Raw genomic sequence first — 12,567 nt, 5'->3', positions numbered from 1 at the left:
TGGCGCGTAAGTAACCTAAGTAAATAATGTACGAGGGCTTATCTTTGCTATCTTAATTCATCTTTCCTTTATCGGTTATATTCCGGCAAGAGGGTCGGGTTCTCTGGTCTTACCTGTGTGACGTCGTAACCCCGCCCACATCACCTGTGGCCAATTTAAATCTGTTCCCCTTCGCTAATGGCATCTCTCAGCGCGCGGCTGCCAATTCAAACGGAGCGACGACAGGGATGGAGTCCACGGCTCACAGCCCGCTCAACAACTCTAGGTAACACTGGCGTGACGTTCAGCGCATTGGAGTCCCCCCACTCACCGCGTCGGTGGTTCTTATAGTTAAGGAATCGAGCTAGGCGTTTGATCGTTTTAAAACTGCGAACTCCCTGTGGTCGTGGTAGGCTAGGTCTCATGGCCTTTTTCATTTGTCGACCCGGGGGGGCAGCTGAGATTATGTGTCCCGTGCTTATTTATACTTTTTTGAAAGGGAATCTCCTCCAAACAAGCATCTAGTTTTGTAAATTGTTGGAAGTTATTAAAATGGGTTCAGCTGTGTGTTTGCCGTCTGGATGAAACGCAGCTCTTTTTTGATATGCTCTTGTATGCAGTATGTTAGATAGTGCTCAAATAAAAATGAACTTTTGTTGATGCAAGGATGGGAAACTCAAAAAAAAAAAAATGCATTCATGTGTAACATCAGGCATTTCCAATTCTTAATGGACAATGTTTGACTCCTCCACCCTTGCCGCCTCCTCCTCCTCCACCCCCCAGCCTGTGTTTTAGCCCCGGTTCCTGCCTCTGTGCCAAAGGCTGGTCCACGGCGGTGTGGAATGGCCTTCCTGACCGGCCGGTGAGCCTCAGCCCGCGGGCCTCCTGCTTCAGCCCCGAGCCCTGGCTGCTGCCCGGGTGTAGCTACGTCTACGACAGCCTGGTCAGGTAGGGGGGCCGCTCCGCTGCTGCTGCTGCACATCGGTTCATATCTGCTCCGCCACGGCCCCCACTGCCACTCCTACTCCTCCTCGTGGGTTAGGAGCTCGTGTTAAAGGGCTAGACTATGCTGACTTCAAAGTTGTGTTTTCTTTTCCCTCCACAATCATAGTGCCAGTGCACCTTTATGATTGCACTGCATTACATGAACCGTAATGCAGTGCTCGCCTCGTGATCCTTTTTTTGTTTCATTTTTTTTTTGTTGAGTAACGATGACGTTCGAACGTCGAAGGTTGGCCTACAAACGGGGAAAGTAAATTGAGCGTTTTTGATTTTTGAAACTTAGCACCTTGCAATGTGAAAGGTTCAATACATGGGCCATGAGTCTATTGTGGTTATTTTGTCTAGAATAGGTATAATTTCCTTTTTTTTTGTAGAGTCAAGTTATCAAATGGCATGGCCTCCTCCCAGAAGGTGCGTTCATCTGTAATCGGTATCTCGACTCATCATTTAGGCTTCATAAAGTGTCTTATCACTCCAGCAGCTCCTCTCCAAACCGCTCCACCCCCACCAGGACCAGCCCTCACGAGGGGGCCCCGGCCGGCAAACCTCGCAGGTTAGACCCTTTTGGATTCCCCTCCTCGCCTCGGTGTTCACTTGGGACATTTTCCAGTTTGCAGATGCATTGCTGGCCTCTCCTTAAGGCCTTTTGTTTGGTCGAATAAGGAGTGGGTCGGTCTTGAGTCTTTAGTCCCACATTGGAATGTGGGTCTAAAAGTTGGGGACATGTTTCCAATTAGGTCATCGATCCTGGAACGCTGCATTCTCAAAGTGTCCACCAGCAACGTGGCCGTTGGCACAGATGACCTGGATAACGGCAAAAGGTCCGTGACTCAGTTATTTGCGTGGGTTTGTTATCTTTTTGGTTTACTAGTTCTTTGGGTGCATGCGTTTCCACTGGGGGGGGTCTCGAGTTGGTGTTTCTGAAATATTGTAACCGTTCTACCGCCTTGGTAGAAGTTGGGGTGGGGGGGGGCAGAGTAAAGGCCTCAAGCCGTTGTTTTGAGATCTTGCATGTACCTCAGCTGCCAAGTGCTGGGCGGGTTCTCTCAAGGGTTCTCAAAGGGTCGGTCCCTGTCCTGTCACTGCGAGCCTATACAGCCCTCGGCACATTCATGTGGACATTTTATTTTATTAGTATTCATCAGTTTATTTAGTATCTCTTATTGTCCATAGTATTCATGTAGATCTCTTTTTTTTATAATCCTGTTTATGTTGTATGTTTGTTATGTGTGATGTCTTTAAAGCAACTGTGACCTTGACGTTCCCCTTGGGCATCAATAAATAAAAGCATCTCTCCCTCTACCTGTTGTGCTCGTGTCTGGCCCCCGGGGGACCTTCATGGTCTCCTCCCCAGGCCCCCGCTGGGCCGCTGGTACGGCCGCGCCCTGGACCCCGCCAACCAGGAGACCAACACCGCGGTCCTGAAGAGACGGCAGAAACAGATCCAGTACGGCAAGAACACCAGCGGCTACCAGAACTACCTCCAGCAGATCCCAAAGTAAGGGCCGGGCGCCGCTCGCCCGTGGCTGGGGCAGGGCAGTCCGGGTGAGGGACGGGTGGGGAAGAGACGGCACCCCCCCCTGACCCCCCCTGACCCCCCTGACCCCCTGCTTGCCCTGTAAGCAGCCTTGAGTGGACTACCTTCTTACTACTAGGGGTGGGAAAAATAATAGATTCTTTGATGCATCGCGATTCTCTCTAGAACGATTCCGTCTCGATGCAGATAAGTTAATAATCAGAATTAAAAAAAAATAATAATCAAAAATATATTTTTATTAAATTTGTTCGCCTGCTGCAACGTTCTGTTGGCCTGCTGCAGAGCGCTACAGAAAACGCTCCTTTCTGCCTGTGGGTTCTCTGTGCAGAGAACCGATTTAATATTAGATAATAGGTAATGCATCTGTTGATTGTCTTTTAATAATCATCACAAGTAGGAAGTGATTAGCAAACTCAAAAAAAATTGTTGCATCGATAACTATAATCGTTTCACAATCGAATTGTTGACCTCTGAATCGAATCGCGATGTGCCAAGAGATTCCCACCCCCTAGTAACGACGGTGTTTAGGATAAAGATGATCAAATTTGTAAGTGACGGGCGGCTCACTGGGTAGAGAGCGTACCGTGTAGCCTCAGTCCTCACCGCAGCGACCCGGGGTTTGACTCCTGCCCTGTGGTCCTCTGCTGCATGTCCTCCCCTCCATCTCCCAGACCCTCCTCTCTCTCTCTCTCGCTCATGTACGGTCATTTGTAAGAGCCGGGGGGGGGGGTCCCTCTGACCCTCCGGTCGGTGGTCCCCCGTTGTCGTTCTGTCTCTCCATGGGGGGCTTCTAAAGTGATAAAGTGTTTTTTCTATGCACCTCCTCCCTAGGCACCTCAGAGACCCCAAGGTCCACCCTTCCACCCCCAACAAGTACAAGAAGTACAGCCGGCGCTCCTGGGACATGCAGGTCCGTCTGTGGAGACGGGCGCTGCACATGTGGGACCCGCCCGCCGCCGAGGGCCTGACGGAAGCTTCCGCCGAGCCCCGGGACCCCGTGGACCAGCTGTAGGTTGGAGGGCGAACTCCCTTTACCCTCGGGGGGGGGGGTGGCGGCCTTGCACCTGTAACGTAACGGGCGTTTGTTCTGCGTTCTGGACCTTGTCGTTCGGGTTGTGGTGGTGTGTTCGTTCTTAAAGGGAACCGAACCCCCCCCCCCCCCCCCCCCCGTCTCTGCTAGTCCACGTCCCCTGCCGGGTGTAAATAGTTGTAATTGTTATAAACGCTTTATTTGTTTTTAGAAAATGAACTGGGGGTATTTCAGGCTCCTGCTCTTTAACAAGCCCCTCCGGCTCACTGCACTCGGGTGTTGGTAACGGAAAACAAGCAGTAGCGCGTACCTCACAAAATAGCACGCGTTTGACTCCAAGACGGCTAAGTGAGTCCATGTTAACGTTCTAGCACACGTTTTCAAAACGTTGTGCATTTTTTTTTTTGTCCAGATTTGGACCAGGATGAATCTGTATCCCTACCGTTGGGACCGACTGAATCCCTTTTCATGTGACAGGAGTCGTGGGGGTTTGGCGGTGCGTTGATGCGTCTCTTGCGTTGCCATTACAGGCAGCGGCAGCTGGAGAAGATGACGTCACAGCTCTGCGAGGACGAGGAAAAGCACACGGTGAGAGAGGAGACTCCACCGGCCTCCGAGACGTCCTCGCTGTCTCCCCTCTCGATGGCCGGCCTCTGCGACCGCCAGAGCCCCCCTCAGCTGCCCCAGATGTACCTGGTAAGACCCCCCTCGACCGCCCACAGCACGCGGAGCGCTTCCGTCTCCGTTAAAAAACTGGATGCTCCCCACCGGCTGTGCGTCAGGGTTTAAAGTGGTGGGAAAACATGACGTTAAGCAACGTGACGTAACTCGTCACAGAAGGATGCTTCCGTTAAAGGCGCCGTGACACGTCTGTCACCAGGTGTGGTGTGACAAGCCGTTTTGGGAAATCAGCCCCTTATGACATCACAGGTGGGCGTGTCCACCCTAGATGTGTGACTGGATAGATGAGCAGCGTTTGCTACGGTCCACCGGGCAGGCAGCCGGTAGACTGATCTATCCAGCGCGCATCTAGGTGGACACGCCCACTTCCTGCCCCTTATGATGTCATAAGGGGCAGATTCCCACAAACGGCTTGCAGCGGCTAATCACACCCACACCTGGTGGCACGTCACGTCATGGCGCCTTTTTTTAAAAGTTGCGTCTTGCTGCGTCTCCCGAGGTGCCTGAGAGGAGCGGTAAGCCGCCGCCGCCGCCGCCGCCGCGTTCTCCCCCCGGCCTCAACTACTCCTTCACCAGCCAGCGCACCACCAACGAGAACATGATGGGCTGGCTGCGCTTCCTTCTGGAAGGGGGGCACGTTCACGGTGAGTACAGCGTGGAGCCCAAGTGGATCACTGAACTGAGGGCACAACCTTTTTTTTAAATGAGCGTCATCCATCCTCCATCCGTTCTAGTCATTGATCAAGCCGAACACGGCACAATAAACGATTTTTAAAGACTATATTGTTTGCCGACGGGTTGATCAATAGCTAATCTACAATTTTGGGAAAACCCGATGCCAACATGTGACATTAATCTGAGGTTCTGAGGTATAAACACGTGACGGGTCAACACTGTCTCTGCACGGTCTTCTAGATCTTTCCCCTGATGACCAGCAGGTCCCCGAGGCCTCTGATCACCTGTCTTGGGCTCCATACTGATCCGTCGGTGCGACGTCCCCAAGGTCTTAATCCACGAGGCCGCTCTGTTGGCTGGTTTCTGATGAAGGTCAGTGGGCTGCATTCCAACTCTCCATTCCAACCACCACCGCCGCCAGACGCTGAAGACGCTGCTGGCACAAGGAATCCTGGGTCCTTGGGCTTTTTTTCGTCACGAAAGCAAAAAACTTGCCGTCACGCTCTCTCTACGTTTGGATCTTTATTGTTTTGTGAACCTCGTGCGCGGGGGCTGTGTGTAACGTGCAGTCTCTCGCCCCCCGGGTTTATTTTTTATTTCATACGCAGTGGGTTGTCTTTTGAGATGGCTCATGTGATCATGTGCATAATGCTGAAAGTCGTCGTCATCCACCGGATGATGATGATGATGATGATGAGAAAACGCGGGGACACCGCTGTCCCCGGGCGTCATATCGGCGTCACGACCGTCGCGCTTAAAGGCAAGCTCCCTCCACTCCCGTAGACTTGTGATGCCATTTTATAGTTCTGACCTCTCTGACCTCGAGGTGGACATTTCCCAGTTGGCCTTGAACGCATCTGTAGGCTGAACAGATGGGGGGAGGGTTATAGTATTGAGAGGACTACCTCCGCACGCGCAAGGCTGCACTTAACTTTTTTTAGTTTGTCACTATACCCTCACACTCTTAAGCTTACTTGGGTGCCTAGGTTTCTGTTTTTTTTTTTTCACCACCAGAATAATTGTTTGTGTGCACTTATTCTTTGACATAATGACACTTTGACCGATTGCCTTGTACTTGTATGCTATAATTAATAATTTCACTTTCATTGTTTGGACATTTCTAAATGCTCCGGTTGTGCTTTCTTAAAAGAAAAACGTGATACTGGGAATGGCTGTCTTTGTGTTGTACGTTTTACTTTTTTGTTTGTCATTTTGTGCAGCTTGAATATTGAGACTGTATGGAAATATGTAAAAGGATAAAAACTAATAAAGATGGAAACGAGTCACAAATCCAAATCTTGTTTTTACCTTTTTTGTTAGATCTGGGGACGCTACATAGGAATATGGCTAGATAGATGGGCCTATGACATTCGATGTTTACATAATTGCATCTGGTGAAATGGTTGTTCGAAAGATTCAAAACGTGAACCATGACCTGCTGCGCATGACACTTAACAAAAAAAAAAAAATCCCGTCAATGGCCGCCCAAATCGCACGAATGTACGATTCTGCAATCTTAATTTCGAAGAGATTGTCCGAAGTGTGATAATACAATCAAGCGCCACTTAACGTACCAGAGCTGGTAAACAAGCAGTGTAGGCCATTATAAACTACAAGTCCCATCATCCAAACAGCCATGCGTCGGGAGTCTAATTGCATATCTACAACGTCTTAGGCTATACGGTTAAAATGTGGCATAAAAAAATTAAAATATTGATGGTCGACTTTGTTTGAACAAAAAAAAAAATCTGAAGATAATTTCTAATTTAGATTTATTTTATTCCAACTCGAGTCCACGCTGTCGTCCCTCCTCCTCCTCTGCTGGCCCCGTAAATGCTATTTATGAATCCCGATCGCTCACGGGCGTGTGGATGCAATTAAAACACTCGGAATAAAACGACGCGGGGAATTGATTGCGCGTAACGATATCTCCACACGCAACATAACACTTTTTCGATGGAGGTTTCATAGAAATGTAATCCGACTCGACATTCAGTCACTGGAAGAAGAAGAGAGAGAACGAGAACGAGAGAGGGAGAGAGAAAAAAAACAGCATCGGAGCAGCAGACGAAGCGCTACGGTGTTTTGCTTTTTTGATACTAGGTCAACACACCCGAGACGCACATTCTGTCCTGACACCGTGCGACCCGCTCAACTCCCCGAATCGGTTTATCCCACCACATCCCTAGCCGGGTTCACCTCCCCGATCGGCGGCGGCGGGGTTCGACCAAAACCAAGGTAAGATCATTCTCCCAATCTCCCGGCGACCGAGCCGAGCCGAGCCGAGCCCACCGCGCATCGCCGTGCCGCGCCGTGCCTCGTCCCCGTGTAACGGAAACCATCCCCGTCAGGTCCTCCGCCACCGCCACCACCACCACCTCGCACCGCCTTCGCAGCATCATCCGACCGTGCAGCTCAGCTCGGCGGCTCGGCTCGGGGGGGCTCGCTCGTGTTTTTCCCGACATGCAAACACCACAGCGGTCCAGATAGGCCGGCCCGGTGGACGGATGGTGGTGGTGGTGGTGGTGGCGGCGGCGGGCTGAGATTATTAGCATTATTACCAACGGGTGCTCCACTGATGTTGTTCACGGCAGCCATTATGCCTTTAACATAGATTACACGGGGTGGTGTTGGGTGGTGTGGTGTTGGTGTAGTGGTGTGGTTGGTGGTGGTGGTGGTTGTGGGTGCAGGAGAGGGGGGGGGGGAGGACGACGTGATGGGGATGCCCGACAGACGGCCCCGTAGCCGAGCAGCAGCGACGATTCGAGGGTGGTGGTGGGGGGGGGGGGATCTGTGTGAAATCGCCGTAGGGTAAGTTACAATGTTGATCTCCCGAGCCGAGCTAGCGATGGAACAGGTCAACATGAGCTAGCTACCAGTGTTAGCCGCTACCGCTAGCCGCCGCCACAGCCCCCGTGGATGCAGCGAGCAGCGAGCGGAGCTAGCCGCCGGAGCCGCTGCTGTCTGTCTGGGCTGTGCAGACGTGATCCTGTTTATCGCCCCCAACGTTACAAACGTTGCCAGCTATTTTTTTTTTCCTCCCAACAAGAGGGATCCATGCAACCGTGTGTGTGACTGTGTGTGTGTGTGGTGTGTGTCTGTGTGTGTGTGTGTGTTTTGTGTTTTTTTTTACACAGAGGAGACCGACCTTCAGCAGCAGTGTGAGACGTAATTATTTAAATCTAAATGAATGGATGGAATTGTAACGTGAACGTAAGTGGTGTGTGTGTGTCTGTGTGTGTCTGTGTGTGTGCATGCGTGTGTGTGTGTGTGTGTGTGTCTGTGTCTGTGTGTGTGCATGCATGCGTGTGCGTGCGTGTGTGTGTGCAAGCAAAATAACGCAAGGTAGCTAATATCGTGGCGTTCCTTATCGTTTTGCCATTGAGTCGTTTACCGCTGTGCAATATTTAGCGCATTGATTTTATTTGAATGGAGGGAAGGTATAGCCTCGGTTAGCATCTCCCATTGAAAACAAGGGGCTGCGCTAGTAGCCACGGGCTACCAGCAGATTATACACCGAGCGGCCCTCGGTCCGTCGTCACAGTGAGTGCAATGGCACCTTGTTAGGTCCACAAAGTGCCCGCTTCCATTGAGGAGGGCCCGCTGCCACATTTAACACTAACACAGAGATCCAGTGTGAAAAGAAAAATACCGAGATTTGTGTTAGTTGTATCGGTGTTGTTGTTTTTTTACCTTACACATATTTAAAGCCAACCAAACCAAGTGAATCCTAAATCTAGTCATTCAATATTTCCAACCTCGCCGATGTTGAAAGGCGAATGGGGTAAAAGGTTAGTGGGTTTTACTTTTTCCTATTGAGGATTTTGCATACCAATAACGGTTGCACCTTTTTAATCATTGGAAATAATTACTCTCCACACACACACACACACACACACACACACACACACACACACACACACACACACACACACACACACACGTATGACTCAATTCTTACTTTAATGTGATTGTTTCTCACGGCCAGCATTAACACATCTATTGCCACCAAAGCGGTGGGTGGGTCATGCTCCGCTATTGAGCCTCAACTTTTAGTACACATTATGGTCCTCTTCATACACATCAGCCTGGCCAGTGCTACACCGGGGTGTGTGTGTGTGTGTGTGTGTGTGTGTGTGTGTGTGTGTGTGTGTGTGTGTGTGTGTGTGTGTGTGTGTGTGTGTGTGTGTGTGTGTGTGTGTGTGTGTGTGTGTGTGTGTGTGTGTGTGTGGACAGTGAGCCACGGCTATGACCTGTACCACCGGCTCCCAGTCCAGCTGGGAACAAACGATCACACATCACTTTGAAGGGATGTGTGTGACACTAAACATTCGCAGAACAGAATGCAGCAAGAGCTTAGCACTAGCATGACATTTAGGCACAACTTGGATTTTCAGGTTTTAATCTTAACTGTCCAATGCCACTTTTGGATAGTAAGATGCATACGGATTCCCTGCCAACTAATAGAGGATACATAAAGGAAAATACTTTACTTTAATCCCGTATGACATTAGGCGTTATGGTAGTACATGACATAATAAAATACGTTAAGTGATCTGAATCAAGGGTGTGTATATTTAGATCTGCATTATACTATGAATCGTATAGATTAGCATCGATTATTCAGTTGGATCCGATCTTCTGCATGTCCTGTTGGTGGATCATTCGCTGCCAAGATTCAAAACCAAATTCTATTTTAGATTTTTGGGAATCCGCTCGAGCGATCCACTGACCTATTGGCTGGCTGGAGGATGTCTGCAGCCAGTGAACAAGCTTGATGTGCAACTGATTTGTGTTTTAGGCTTTGCTTCAACGTCAAATTGAAGCAAAGAACCACCCATACATAGCTGTGTATGTTTTTTCGTGTTCAGTATCCAATCTGGAAGTTACTGGGTGATCAGAGAAATAATCAGCTTCAAGAAAAAAATGTAAATGTATTGTTTTGTATGTAAAATATTTCTAATATAATAACAAGGGTAGGTTATTAGGTACATTTTAGGAAAACATTTTTATCAGTGTATGTAATGGCCAACATCTGTGAATGTTTTCCACGTGCTGTTGAAAGTGTTAATTGCATAATGAATATCTCTCACAATAAAAACAGCAGGATCTGTGTGTTTAATTGACACTGACCCTGAGTGAGATTGTTTGACTTGGAACCAAAAAGCAGACCATTTCCATGTATTGTTGATTGCATCCAAACACACTGCATAATATTGCATCCTAAAGGGCAACAACAGATCCAACTTATTGCCCTTTTGTAAGTCACCCTATTGAGTATGCTGAGCCAGACCCCTAGACTGGTATGATTATCTACAGCTGCACGACACTAATTGCTTACCTGCTTTTTTTCCTCTGCTGTAGGTGAGTTGTCACGAGGGGACCGCCGGCTCCAGGATGTCTTTGTGATAGTGGGCGGGGCTTCCTGTCCCCTAAGGAGGAAAGGAGGAGGAGCCTCCAACACTTAAGTCCCTCCCCGTCCTACTGAAGACGGACCCAACGGATCGCCACCTACTCGGACACGCCTCTTCCCTCCCTCCTTCCCCTCCTCCTCCTCCTCCTTCTCTTTCCTTCTCCCATCCGTTCTCCCCCCACCCGGCCCCCGTCTCTCCGCCCCCCCTCCCGCCCCGCTCCCCTCCCCCCCCCCCCCCCCCCCGGCCGCTGCCACCATGCCCTGGTCACACTTCTGGTGGTGGAGGGGTTGTGGAGCCAGACTCTGAAGGGGAACACTGCCCATCCTGGGGACATCTACCTGGTAAGGATGCACAAAATGTACAAAATGGCGCATCGTTTTTTGTTTTTTTTTAACCCAGCAACTGACTGTGTCGATGGCCATGAACATAATATCCTGCCCCTGTATATTTGTGACCTTAAAATCCACCGTAGCCTCGGCTGGTTGTGTTGAAGTCTGTAAGGGATTTTGATGTTATACCATCATCCACCCAACACCTTTCTGTGTTTTTTTTTTCCACTGCATCAAGCAGCACGCTACGGTCCCTATAGAGATGGGACTGCTGTCCAGCCCCCCCACCCCCCTGTTCCTAGACTGCCCACAGAGACCTCCCTGACACCTTCTGTCACTGTGGCCGACACACAAAAAAAAAATGGATGACACATTTTTTCACTTTAGCCCTCGTGTGTGAATCGTGATCTTTCTTGACGTGTCTTATCCCTGATCTCGTCGCTAATCTCTCTCTCTTTCTTTCTCTCCATCTTTGTCCGTCTCTCTCTGCTCTCCTGTCTTTCGACGTTTTTAGTCCCGGCTGGACCCTAAAAACTTAACACATTGCTGTTCCCCAGATGGCTTGATGCCAGGTGAGTAATGAGCGAGAACGCCGCGTGGGGTTCAGCACAGAAACGGCTTTTATTGGGGTAAAACTTGGGCCACTACCCAAATTAAAACACCGGCCGGCACATCAATGATGTCATCGAGATTAAGGCCCTCTCACAGTTCACAGGCAGCCGCTTCAAATCGAAACCGGGAGGGGGAATCAGTTTTGTGCACACAGGAGTACAGGTCATTCCTGCAGACAAAAGGGGCCTTTGAGTGGGAGATGGCTCAACTTAAGGGGATTGTATTTTGAAATCCCTTTTGCAAGTCGACTTCAGTGGTGAAGTCACGCACAAAATTCACCCGGCTATCGTCAAGCAGAAATTAACAGCGCTCCCCTTTTTGTATGTGAACGAAAGTACATCAACACAATGTTTTAGTTTCCTGTGGCGTGTTGTTATACTCTTACAAATCCTGAACAGAGAAACCGTGTGGCTTTTATCTATAATTAGCTCCATGTTAGTCGAACAAAAAAAAAAAAAAGTCTCGTGACCCGTATTTTATTTATCCAGGCTGTTTATTGTCTCCCGTTTTATAAGCATATTGTTAATTTTTAGCACTAAACGAGATGTTTCCATTTCCAACAAGCAAGCCATCTGGTTTGTGTCCATAGCAACAGGGCATAGCGTGCGCTGACCCCGCGTTGTAGCTCAGTGAGAAGCTACCGTTCTACGAACGTGGAATACACCACGCGCACGTCTAATCATAAACCGAACACATGGAAGGAAAGCAACAAGGAAAGAAAGTGTGCGTGAAGGTGCGATTACAGGAGCACACGCACAAACCAGACGTCCAGTCGATAGACGATCACTCACTTCCGCGTAGAGACCGGCCGTTCACCGTCACGTACCTTCTCGATTGGTTCTCTCGTGATCATCGTCATCGTTAACGGCCGCGTCTCTTCCCGCCCCCCCCCCCCAGAAAGCAGCTGTTGGCAGCTGTGCCCTCCCTCCAACCCTGGCCCGCAGGGGGGGTTACTGAGTTCCAGTTTCCCCCCTGGACCTGTGCCCCTCATGCCCCAGGACCCGCACCTCCAAGAGGGCGGGGGGGACCCCCTGGATCCGTCCCCTCCGTTCCCCCATCAGCACCACCCCGCCCTGGCGCCCAGTGCCTCCGCCTCTCAGCTGTCCCCTCCCCGGGGCGGTGGCGTCGCCGCCCGGACCCCGGGCCCCCCTCCCCCGCCTCCGCCGCCGCCCAAGCGCCACTGCCGCTCCCTGTCGGTGCCCCGAGGACCTGTCGCGCTGCCGCTACACCTGGCGGCCCAGCGCCTCGCGGGGTCTGGACCCCCGTCAGCCGCCAGCAGTACCACGGCGGCGTGGTCGGGGATGGCCG

The 12,567-nt window shown here is 50.5% G+C and overlaps 1 protein-coding gene and 1 pseudogene across 2 annotated transcripts in view; both read left to right on the top strand.

The window, feature by feature from the left end:
* Positions 1-209: 209 nt before the first annotated feature.
* Positions 210-6,197, top strand: slbp2 (stem-loop binding protein 2). The gene is made up of 9 exons (XM_084474356.1): positions 210-265; positions 763-927; positions 1,460-1,534; positions 1,719-1,802; positions 2,336-2,479; positions 3,350-3,526; positions 4,079-4,244; positions 4,729-4,873; positions 5,145-6,197. Exons 1-9 carry the CDS (start codon positions 228-230, stop codon positions 5,207-5,209), a joined length of 1,059 nt encoding a protein of 352 aa, XP_084330482.1. The 5' UTR covers positions 210-227; the 3' UTR covers positions 5,210-6,197.
* A 4,360-nt stretch (positions 6,198-10,557) lies between these two features.
* Positions 10,558-12,567, top strand: part of LOC311353811 — an 8,685-nt pseudogene continuing 6,675 nt past the window's right edge. The window contains exons 1-3 of the transcript in view: positions 10,558-10,659; positions 11,162-11,219; positions 12,157-12,553. The product of the transcript in view is annotated as an uncharacterized misc_RNA (transcript). The remainder of the gene's footprint in view (positions 10,660-11,161; positions 11,220-12,156; positions 12,554-12,567) is intronic.

The sequence above is a fragment of the Micromesistius poutassou genome (assembly GCF_964030765.1).
Source record: "Micromesistius poutassou genome assembly, chromosome: 10".
Lineage (NCBI taxonomy): Eukaryota > Metazoa > Chordata > Actinopteri > Gadiformes > Gadidae > Micromesistius > Micromesistius poutassou.
This window is presented reverse-complemented; position numbering and strand designations above follow the sequence as displayed.

Coding starts and splice junctions, on each gene's coding strand:
- slbp2 (XM_084474356.1), top strand. CDS start 228: ATGGAGTCCACGGCTCACAGCCCGCTCAACAACTCTAG. Junction 928..1,459: donor GTCTACGACAGCCTGGTCAG/GTAGGGGGGCCG, acceptor TTATCACTCCAG/CAGCTCCTCTCCAAACCGCT. Junction 1,803..2,335: donor GACCTGGATAACGGCAAAAG/GTCCGTGACTCA, acceptor TCTCCTCCCCAG/GCCCCCGCTGGGCCGCTGGT.